This window comes from Orycteropus afer, unplaced genomic scaffold (genome assembly GCF_000298275.1).
Source record: "Orycteropus afer afer isolate SDZICR_OR568_19922 unplaced genomic scaffold, OryAfe1.0 scaffold00116, whole genome shotgun sequence".
Taxonomy (NCBI): Eukaryota; Metazoa; Chordata; class Mammalia; order Tubulidentata; family Orycteropodidae; genus Orycteropus; species Orycteropus afer.
The window spans coordinates 5,261,858-5,274,299 of record NW_006921703.1 but is presented as its reverse complement, the minus strand read 5'-3'; the positions used below and the strand labels follow the sequence as shown (position 1 = coordinate 5,274,299).

The 12,442-nt window shown below is 34.7% G+C and overlaps 1 protein-coding gene across 1 annotated transcript in view; it reads right to left on the bottom strand.

Annotated features, from left to right (window-relative positions):
- TDO2 (tryptophan 2,3-dioxygenase) overlaps positions 1-4,451 on the bottom strand; it is a 46,547-nt gene extending 42,096 nt beyond the window's left edge. The window contains exons 1-4 of the mRNA XM_007943978.2: positions 4,417-4,451; positions 4,084-4,189; positions 2,874-2,964; positions 148-218 (exon numbers count right to left, since the gene is read on the bottom strand). Coding sequence (XP_007942169.1) covers positions 148-218; positions 2,874-2,964; positions 4,084-4,189; positions 4,417-4,451 — 303 coding nt within the window. The remainder of the gene's footprint in view (positions 1-147; positions 219-2,873; positions 2,965-4,083; positions 4,190-4,416) is intronic.
- Between the last annotated feature and the right edge of the window lie 7,991 nt (positions 4,452-12,442).

Genomic DNA, 12,442 nt, shown 5'->3' with positions numbered 1-12,442 from the left:
CTCTCTCTCTCTCTCTATATATATATATATATATATGTGTGTGTGTGTGTGTGTATTATATATATGTGTGTGTGTGTATATATATATGTGTGTGTGTGTGTGTGTGTATGTATGTATATAAAATATTGAGTGAGAAGATAAACTTACATGGCCATTCTGAAAGATCTCTCTAACAGAATCTAATTCCCAGAGGATTTGTTTAAACCAGAGTTCATAAGCTGTAATAAAAACACAAAGAATTATAGAAAGCTCTTTGACTATAATATAATAATGACAAGAGTGACATGAATAGCACCTTAAGACAGAAATGAAAATGAAGTTTAAAAATCAACAAAGTCCAGTTCTTATTTTATTTACATTATTAATTTGATTCCAGAAATAAATATTAATAAATTTATAATACCTTCTTTCTATTGAATTATTTAATGTACCACACCCATTGTTTAAATGTCTAATGTTCATTATTGTTATATTTATTCCTCTCAACACAGCTATCATTTAGTTATTTTAAGAATATGACAGATGACTCAGTCCTAACTTCTCATATGCAAAGTAGCGGTATGTGGGAAAGCATAGTGATACTCCTTTCCACTTACAGACTGAGAAATTAATATTCACTAAACTAAGTGAAAGACTAGTGATTTAAGACCTTGAAGTTTTAAAGCTTGTTATTTAAAATGTAATGTTTGTTTTTGCTTTTATTTCTGTGAAAATCTTAGCAATGTGTACACACAGAACAGATGGCAAAATGAGCAGATGTTTGGGATAAAACAATAATGACAAGAATGTAGTATTACTCTCATGGCTATTTCTCAAGGGAATTTTATGGCAATTGATCCAGCATTATCCAGCATATCTCCTTTTAAAAAACCCACTGCGCTATGAGTCGCATCCGACTCGATGGCAAATAACAACAACAACAAAAGCATAGTATATAGGAAGAAACATCTTCAGAACCAGTTCATCTGACGTTACTAATGATGTTTCCTTGGGTACAAATTTCTCTAAACTACCGTTAACTCCTTTGAAAAATGGTCCAGAAGTTACTCATTTACCAGTGGAAGCCTACTATACAAAATCTAAAGATTGTGATAGATCTGAGAAGACATTTTGAGGCCTTTAGATTATTCATGGTGGGCATAAAATACTTCTTCCTACATGATCCTCTACAAAATATTGAAAGCATCTGGAAAGCAAGTGCTTTGTCATTTGCATCTATTTTCCGAGTACTTGGTATAATGTTTGGCATCAGGTAAGCACTAGGTGATAATTTTATGAACAAATGAATTAAATAACCAATTTGGTTATTAGATGACCATGTTATTGCTGTCAGGCATTGTCGAGTCAATTTTGACTCATAGCAACCCTTTGTAAAACTGAATGAAACACTGCCCTGTCCTGCACCATCCTCACAATCTGTGCTACACTTGAGCCCATCATTGTAGCCACTATGTGGATCCATCTCGTCGAGGGTCTTCCCCTCTTTCTCTGACCATCCACTTTACCAGCATAATATTCTTCTCCAGGGAATGGTCTCTTCTGACCACATGACCAAAGTAGGTGACACGAAGCCTGGTTATTTTCACTTCTAAGGAGGATTCTGGCTGCACTTTTTCCAGATAAGCATAGAAGCCCAATTATCTTAGAGTTCTCTAGTGCAGCCTATCTGAAACTGTCATGTGAGTGAAAACTTTGCTCCTGTACTAATTAGGTAAATCCAATTATAACTTTGAATTTTGTTTAAAGGGACTTTTGGGATGCTAATTTTCATATTTGTACAAAGAGCAAATCAAATAAGCGTCTAATAGCTTACATAAACCATTTTTTCAGGATTAACTTTGTGCCATAGGAAACTCCCTTTCCAATAATGATAGCTAATATTTGTTTGACACGTGATTATTATGTGCCATGCCTTGGGCTAAGTCTTTAATGTGCATTATCTCACTTTCTTTCCCAAAACTCTATGAGTGAGAATATAAAACAATTATCTCCATTTTATAGATGAGGAAATGGAGGTTCTGAGATGTAAGGAAATTGTGGGAAATCACACAGTTTATAATGGTAGAAAGATGGGATTTTGAAATTTTTATATTTTAAATCTGTGCTACTATCCCTGTCCTATCGATTTTTCCTTAAAAAGTGTAAATATAAAAGCAGGATAAGTAACCCAGTAACTCCATTATTTTCCATTTTTCATTTCCTTAACTCAAAAAAGTTGACCATTTTAGCCAGTCTGTGAGGCAAGCAACAACTTGAAGAAATCACAGCAAGAATTGGGCCTTGGTCAGCCAGGTGACAATAGTATAGCACTGACAACCTCAGAGTAAATGTTCTTAATGTTTTGGGACCACAGACCTCTTTCAGACACATATTTATGAACGTTTGCATATAATTTCAAAGAGTTCAGAGATTTTATAAACTTCTAATTCTCAGCTGTGGACTATGAGATGGACAATCCCCATCTAGACTTAGAAGGCTAGATAGGGCAAATGCCCAGCGCATCCAATATTTAAATTTTTGCCTTGGACCAGAATTATATAAGATTACGTAACTCATAGTAAACATCTTTATTCTTGAAAATAGTGTTTAAAGTTCCAAGTCAAGAAATGATATCTCACCTGTAAGTTCTTTGTGAAATTTGGATATAAAGTCCCTTGGGCAAAGCTAAGATCTCACTTAACCCAATCATCAATGAAGCAACATCAGAAGACATTTATGGATGGAAGTCCTATGGGAGTTCATCTGGTAGCAAAATATTTCCAAGCATTTCAAACAAAAGTGGATTCCTTGATATGTCACCATCTTAGTAAAAAGAATTATAGCTGTCCTTATTATTGAGAAGAAATGCCTGTGCAACCCTTTGTGCAACTTACCTTGATGAGTTATAATAAAAAGATGCTCATCGTGGATTTTATTTCCTTTTATTTCACTTTGCAGTTCTTGTGCATTCAAAATTTTTTCCAGCTTTATAAAGAAAAATAGAAAGACTGGTTTTGAAATGGTAAAACTTTTTTTTAAATCAGTTTAATAATAAAACACAATACAAAATAAAAACAACAACAACAACAAAAATCCCTCAAGTTCCCAAATTCTCAGGAACCAATCTTTTTTAAAAAAGTATGATTGAATCTGTCATAAAAATTGAATTAGATTTCTGATTTTGATTCTTAGAAAAATGATATTTGGTAGGATTCTGTCATAACAAGTACTACATTGAGAAGTTAAGTCTCCCTACTCAATGAAATGAATGATAAACTCTGGTAACATGCTCAGCTGACTGCATCACTTGCCCTTCATTTCTCAGACAGCCCACTCTGAAAAGACCTGCGTGTTCTTCCTCAGTTCAGTTTTAGAGGCTCATCAATGAAAGCATCAAACCAAAAACTCAACTCAACTCCCGTTGAGTCGGTCCAACTCATAATGATGCCTCCTTGGGTTTCCAAGGTGGTATCACTACAGAAGTAGATTGTTCAACCTTCCTTCCTAGGAGTAACTGGGACCGCCCAGTCTTCTGGTCAGCAGTCAAGTACCTTAGGCACTATGCAACCAGAGATCCTGAAAGTATCAAGGGCGCTAGTTATTTTGCTTCTTAAAAGGACTAGAAGACAAACTGGCATAAATGTCCAGTATCTCATTTACTAACATCTCTTTTATCAACACTCAAGAAAACTGAGTATACCTTCAAAAGTTCCACTTTACAATCAGGGACTTTAAAATGTAACTTTTTTCTGTATATATTTGCAATTATCTAGGCTAGAATTTATTAAGCAACTCTTGTTTATACAGCTTGTATAAGTCTGCCTGTTAGCTACACTGTATATGATCAGTTATAATCTTCTATCCAGACCCTGACACATACTGAACTTTACTGGATAGGAGAATTTCCATTTGTGTGTCTCCTGATGTGTTCTAACCACAGTTGAATCCACATGACTTAGTATGGTATCTTATGTCCAGAAAACTATTTGGCAGTTAAAAAATAACTTTTATTTTTTAATAAAGTTAAAAAATAAACCTGAAAATGTTGCTTAGCAGAATTTAATATCTAACAATAGAAACAAACCCTGGAACACTTCCACTTACATGCAGGTAGTCCCCATAGATGAGTCCTCCTTTGCTGGCTTTATTCACACCATTTTGTGATTTGTCTTCTTCACTGCCTTCTACAGAAAGTTTTTTAAAAGAATATCTGCAAATTCAACAGATAAGAAGAAAAAATAGAGCTTAAGAAAACAGTTAACTAACAAGAATACATAAAATTCTCTGATAACTATGTTTTTTTTTTTTTCAGAATAGATTATTAAACAAGCCAATAAAGGTGACACTTTTGTATGTTCTTTAAATTTTGTAATTAAAGCACTCATACTTGCCACTTCTAAGAGTCTAGCCACACTTAGAACAGAGGCAAATACTCACCCGAAGTTGTTCCCTAAAAATGGGCATCCACTCATAGTGAAAACTCCCTGTCTGAATAGCACCCTGGCTTTGTCTCCTGATGGCTCTCTCACTGACCTTCCCAGATGTTCCACAGCTGCCTCTTATATATCCTGCTCCTCCTGCACCAGCCAATCAGCACTCTTCATGTGCTCTTATCTGGACTCGCACTTTAATTGGTACAGAAGCTGAACCCCAGTCAATCTTAGGGTGGATTATCTTGCTGAATGTTTCCAAGAAGAATGAGGCTATTCCGCCAAACTGAATCATCTGATTTGCCAAGTTTTGTTTATATATCCAAATAACAAACATTAACTAAATCAATAGAGAATAAGTTTTTTTTTTGAATTTTATTTTCTTAAAGGAAAAGTGTGAGACATTTAACTGTTCATGTTGAATAACAATTTATAGTGTTAAGATATATAACACGATGAGCTAATAGAAACCAAACATTTATTTTCTTGTATATTATTCATTTAATTTATTTATTTATTGTGATTTGAGGGAGATCTGTTGGTGTAGTGCCTAAGGCATTTGACTGTTAACTCAGAAGGCTGGTGATTCAAACCCACCAGCCACTCCTGGGCAGGAAGATTGGGCGATCTATTTCCGTGGCGATACTGCCTCGGAAACCCAAGGAGGGGTTGCTATGAGTTGGAATCCACTCGAGGGCAGTGAGGGTTTGAGTATTGTGGTTTGAATGAAAGTGTGCAGATCATATTTTTCATTCAATAATTTACTCACATTTTGTTTCATAGTATTATTTGCAATTCATTCAATGTAACAGGACTGTTCCTGCTTCCTCCTTGGGTCCCCTGTTTCCATTTCTTCTTTCCTGAATGTTCTCATAACACTTAAATGAAGATCTGAACTTCAATATTCTGAGAAACCACATTCTTTGTATAACATAGATAAAAATAATAGTCAACAAATCCACTTTCTTTCTGCCTTCAGAATTCTTCTAGTCTAAATTTCATCTCGTCATTATCAGATGGTGAGCTCCCAACATATTGTATTGGGATTTAAATGGATGTTATTAATTTTCTATTCACCAATTGCACATCAAAGTCAGAACAAGGGGATCCATCCATGCTGGCGTAGATTGTCTGGAGAGAATTTTAAAACAAAAACATCCATGAGCCCATAGTTCTCAATTATGTCATGGATAAATTTTCCTCCTAGAAAACATAATTTGTCGGTGTAAGTTCTAAACAATTCTTCAAAGACTACTGAGCCAAGAGAAAGTTTCACCACCCTGCTATTGGTACAACACTGACACTTACTAAGAATTATACATAGAGACATTTCTTATATATTACACTAACTAGAATGGTAAATTTTTGTTTAATTTGTTAAAGTACTTAGGGATTGGAAACCTCATTTTCAGTCTTGGCTCTGCCACTGATTAACTGCGCCACATGGGATAATTGATTTAATATCTACATGCAGAACGGCTTTCTCATGGAAAGAATAAAAGAAGTGAAAGTAGTTAACATCTATTGTAATTTTGATGACCATGATCCACCCTAAAATTCTGATTTTATTACCCTATCATAAATTATAGCATATTTAATGCAGAGTCTTACAAGAGTATAAACAACAGGAAAATACTTTGATATAGAAAACTGGGAAATCACCAACACACGCACTCCTCCTCATATTCTCTATGGCTTCTCACACTGACCCTTGAATTGGTTACATAATGGAAAACTGGCATGTCTAGAGGAGGGGCAGGGTCAATGTTCTTGGTGCCCTCTCACATTGTGCTTGTAAGCAAAGAATGCCTAATACTTTTTCTTTTTAAATTTTGTTGTTCACTTTGATGTGTGTTTACAAAGAAAGCAGCTAAATAACTTATTCTCTACTTGGGACCAGAGCTGAGAAACATCCTTTATTTACTGACAAACATACAGGTGAAAGAAATAAAACAATTTTCTATTCTCTATGAATTGGAAACATTAGATATTTTTGGCTTGTATTGAGGTGAAATTCATATAACATAAAATCAGTCATTTTAAAATTAACAATTCGTTGACATTGACCACAGTCACAATGCTGTGCAACCACCACTTCCATTCTGATTGCAATGTGTTTTCAGCATTCTGAAAGGAAACCTCACACTCATTAAGTAGTTTCACCCCATTGTCCCCCTTCCTCAGCCTCAGGCAACCACCAATCTACTTTATGTCTGAATGGATTTATCTATTCTTGAAATTTCATTTAAATGAGTCAACAGAATATATGACCTTTTGTGTATGGTTTCCTTCACTTAGCATGATGTCTAGAGATTCATCTGTGTTGTAGCATCATCAATATTTTAATTTTTTAGGGATGAATAATATGTTATTGTACATATATATACACACACAGATGTGTGTGTGTGTACACACACACATACACACACACACACCAGGATGTGATCATCCATTCTTCCATCAATGGACATTTGGGTTCTTCCCACCTTTTGCCTATGGTGAACAGTGATGCTATGAACATTCATGTGTATATTATTTGTTTGAACACCTGTTTTCAATTATTTGGGGTATATACCTACAGAATTCTGGTGGTATATGTTATAAGATGTTTTGGCTGTTAACCAAAAGATTGGTAGTTCAAACTCACCAGTCATTCCGTGGAGGAAAGATGAAGCAAACTGCTTCCATAAAGATTTACAGCCTTGGCAATCTAATGGGAGTCACTGTGAGTCAGAATCAACTCATAGGCAGTAGGTTTGATTTTGGTTACATACCTAGGACTGGAATTCCTGGGTCATATTATACTTCTAATATTTTGTGCAACATGTGCTAGGTAATAGACAAATATTTTTCATAGCAACTGTACCATTTTACATTCTTCTCAGTAATGTATGATGACTCTAATTTCTCCGTATCGTCAATAATCCTGTTTCCCCCACCCCATGTTTTATAAATGTAACTATCCTGTTGTTGTTAGATGTCATCAAGTCAGTTATGACTTATGGTGCCCATATGTACATAAAAATGAAACACTGCCCAGTGCTGAGATACCCTCAAAATTCTTGCAGCCACTGTATCAATAAATCTCATTGAGGATCTTCCTCTTTTTCAATGACTCTCTACTTTACCAACCATGATACACTTCTGCAGGGAGTAATCCCTCCTGATAACATGGACCAAGTCTTTCCATTCATTTTTCTAAGGAGCATTCTGGCTATACTTCTTCCCAAACAGGTTTGTTTGTTCTTCTGGAAGTCCATGGTATAGTCAATACTCTTTGCCAACACCATCATTAAAATGCATCAATTCTTCTTCAATCTTCCTTATTCATTGTCCAGTTTTTGTATTCATATGAGACAATAGAAAGTACCATAGCTTGTGCCAGGTAAACCTTAGTCTTCGAAGAGACATCTTTCCTTTTTAACACTTTAAAGAGGTGTTCTCCAAATTTGCCCATTAAAATTGTTCTTTGATTCTTTGACTGCAGATTCTATGGGTGTTGACTGTGGATCTAAGTAAAATAAAATACTTGACAACTTCAATATTTTCTCTATTTATCATGATATTATTGTTTGTTGGTCTTAGTGGATGTGAAATAGCATCTCATTGTAGTTTGATTTTATTTTCTTTCATTTTTTAAATTATAAACTATTTCAAGCAGAAACAAAAACTAGTGCAATGAATTCCCATGTGGCCACAACATAGCTTGAAAAACTATCACCTAATTGCTAATCTTCATCATTCTTTATTTTTTAAATCTTTTCACTCATATCAAACCTGTCTCTTAATTACCCATCTGTTTTTCCTCCCTTCCTTTCCCCTCCCATCCTTGGTAACCAACGAAGAACATTTTACAATAAGGGACTCATACATTGTTTGTCCTTCTGTGATACATTTATTTCACTCAGCATAATGTCCTCCAAGTTGATTCACATTATAAGGTGACTTGCTGATTCCTCATTATTCTTTAATGTTATATAATATTCCATTGTGTATGTACCGTATTTGGTTGTCCATTTCTCTGTTGATGAGTACTTAAGTTGTTTCCATCTCTTTGCCATTGTAAATAGTGCTGCGATGAACATGGGTGTGCATATATCCATTCATGTCCCGGGACTCAATTCTTTAGGATATATTTCTAGTAACGGGATTGCTTCATCAACTGGTGTTTTTATTTCCAACTTTTTAAGGAAGTGCCATACCATTTTCCACATTGATTTTACCATTTTACAGTCCTACCATCAGTGTATGAGGGTTCCAACCTCTCCACACTCTCACCAGCATTTGTTGTTTTCTGTCCTGATGAACTTTGCTATTATCTTTGGAGTGAGATGATATCTCGTTGTTGTCTTGATTTGCATCTCACTATGAATCAAATTGACTCAATGGCAGTGAGGGTTTATTTATTTATTTATTTATTTATTTATCACTAATGATTATGAACATTTTTTCACGTGTTTTTTAGCTGCCTGAGTATCTTCTTTGGTGAATTGTCTGTTCATATCCTTTCCCCATTTGTAATTGGATTGTCTTTGGATGTTGAAGTGTTAAAGTTTTCCATAAATTTTAGAGATAAATCCCTTGTCAGATACATAACTGACAAATATTTCTTCCCAATCTGTAGGTTCTCTTTTTACTCCTTTGGAGAAGTCCTTTTATGCACATAAGAATTTAAGTTTTAGAAAGTTCTAGTAATCTATTTTCTCTTCTGCTGTTTGTGACTTTTGAGTTATACTTGATAGACTATTTATACCATAAACCAGAGCCTCTAAATTTGTCCCTGTTTTATCTTTGATGAACTTTATAGTTTTGGGTTTAGGTCATTGATCCATCTTGAGTTTGGTTTTGTATATGTTGTGAGATATAGATCTTATTCATTTTTCTGCAAATGGATTTCCAGTTTTGCTAGCATCATTTGTTGAAGAGAATATTTCTTCCCCATTGAATGGGTTTTGGCATTTTGTCAAAGATTAGCTGTCCATAGGTGAATGGGTCTATCTTTGGACCCTCAATTCTGTCCCAATGGTCTATGTGTCTATCATTGCACCAATACCAGGCTGTTTAAACTACTTTAGCTAGTTAGCAGGTTTTGAGATCTAGAAGTATGAGACCTCCTACTTTGTTTTTCTTCTTCAGAAGTGTTTTGCTTATCTGAGGTCTCTTTCCTTTCCATATAAAATAATGATTGACTTTTCCAAGTCCTTAAAGAATGTTTATGGAATTTGGAATGAGATTACATTGAATCTATAGATTGCTCTGAGTAGTGCTGACATTTTCACAATGTTCAGTCTTCCTATCCATGAGCATGGGATATTCTTTCATTTATGTAGGTCACTTATAATGTCTTCTAGTAGTGTTTTTCAGTTTTCTTTGTGTAGGTCTCTTGTGTCCCTGCTCAGATTTATTTCCAAGTGTTTTATCATCTTGGTGGCAATTGTAAATGGTATTGTTTTCTTTATTTCCTTTTAATAATGGACTTAGATGCAAAATCAACAACCAACATTATTCTAAACAGAGAAAGACTCAATGCATTCCCTTTATGAATGCAAACCAGGTAAGGATGCCCTCTATCAGCACTTCTATTCAATATTGTATTGAAAGTCCTAGCCAGGGCAATAAGGCAAGAAAGAGAAGTAAAAGTCATCCAAATTGGCAAAGAGAAGTAAAACTACCTTTATTTTCCAGACAACATAATACTGTACATGGAAAACCATAAAGACTGAACAAAAAAATTAATGGAACTAATTAAAAGTTTCAATTGAAGTTGTAGGATAAAAATCAATAGGATCACACTATACCAACAAGGAGAGCTCTGATTTGCATTTTCTTAATGATTAAAAATGTTGAGCAGTTTTTCATGTGCTTGTTGGACAGGTGAATACTTTTTTTGGAGAAATGTCTAGTTGAATTTTTGCCCTTTAAAAAAATGTGCTTGTTATGTTGTTATGTGCCGTCGAGTCAGCCCTGACTCATAGTGACCCCTCCTTGGGTTTCCGAGGCAGCATCACTACGGAAGTAGGATTGCCCAACCTTCCTTCCGAGGAGTGGCTGGTGGGTTTGAACCTCCAGCCTTCTGGTTAGCAGTCAAGTGCCTTAGCCACTATGCTACCAGAGCTATTTCCCTTTTTTATTGAATTGTATCTATATATATATATATATATATATATATATATATATATATATATATATTCAGGATATTAGACACTTATCAGATATATAAGAATTGAAAACATCTCTAAATTTTTATATTGTTTTTTCACTTTCTTGATAATGTACTTTAATGTAAATTTTTTCAGTTTTAATGAAGTACAGTTTATCTTCTGTTTCTCATTTATTTTGCTGCCATATATATAAGTTGCCAGATCCTGAAATTTACTGCTGTGTTTTCTTCTAAGCATTTATTTCAACACATATATTTAGGTATATTGTGGGAGACAGAGGTCAACTTTCATTCTTTTGCATGTGAATATTTAGTTGTCTCAGCACTATTTCTTGAAAAGATTATTTTTCTCCATTAAGTGCTCTTGATAACCTTGTCAAAAATTAATTGGCCATTAATGTATGGGTTTTATTTCTACACTTTCAATACTATTCCATTAGTTCATTAGTCTATATGTCTACCTTAATGCCAGTAACATATTGTTTTGATTGCTGTAGCTCTGTAGTAATTTTTGGAATTAGGATATGGGAGTCCTCCAAATTTCTTTTTTGTCAATATTCTTTGGGCTATTGGAGGTCCCATATAATTCTAGATGAATTTGAAGATCAGCTCCTCCATTTATGGGAAAATATGGTGGAATTTTTAAGAGGGATTACACTGAATCTTTATATGACATTGGGTTGTTGCTGTTGTAATGTGTTGTCAAGTCAGACCCAACTCATAGCAACCCTCCTTGAGGTTCCTGAGTTGGTATCACTATGGAAGTAGATGGGTGATATTGTCATTTTAATCATATTAAATATTCCCATTCATGAACATGTGATGCTGTATTTTGGTCATTGTAACTTTTTTCAACATTGTTTTATATCCTTAAAGGTATAAGCCTTTCACCTCATTGGCTAACTGTATCCCTAGATATTTAATTCTCTTGGGTGATATTGTAAATGGAATTTTTTCTTAATTTAATGTTTTGCATTGCTCATCAGTAAGATATAAAAATACAACTGATTTTGATGTGTTCACATTGCATGTTTCAACTTTGCTAAATTTATTAGCTTAAGTATTATTTCTGTATGTTTTCTTGGGGACTTCTATGCAGAGAACCATATCATCTTCATCCTTTTCATTTGGGATAATTTTATTTCTTTTTCTTGCCTAATTGCCCTGTCTAGAATTTCCAATAAATTGTTGGATACAGAGATGATAATGGGAATTTTTGTTTTGTTTCTGATTTCAGGGGAAAAGCTTTCAGTCATTCATCATTACTTATGAATTAAGTTATGAGTTTTTCACAAATGACCTCTATTGTGTTGTTCTCTATACTCCTAGTTTTTGGAGTCTTATTTATTTATTTTCATGAAATGCTATTGGATTTTTTATTTTTATTTTTTTGTGATATGGGTGAAAATTTACAGAGCAAATTCACTTTCCATACAGATGTTCACATACACATTGTGTCAAGACATTGACTACAATTTATCACAATGCAACAATTCCTCTCCCACTTCATCCCGATAGTTACCTCTTCGTGTGTCTATCCCTCCATGTACTCCTGCCCCTGAGCTATCTCCCTGTACACAAACAGCCCTTCCATCTCCCATGATTGTTCTCTCCAAGGAGTGTATCTACCTCATGTAAATATTCAACTCCTATGCCTGTCTTTTGTTTAGGCTGGAAGCCTCAGGAGTGGGTTCAATTCCAGACCTGAAGGGCAGCTAGGGGCCATAGTCTCAGTGGTTCCACCAGGCTCTATCAGATCAGCAAACCTGGTCCCCCCTTTTTATTTCCCCAAAATGATTTTGAGTTTTTTTCCACATTGTTCTCCCTCTCTATCCAGAATCTCCTACATAGATTCCCCTCCAAGTGGTTGACA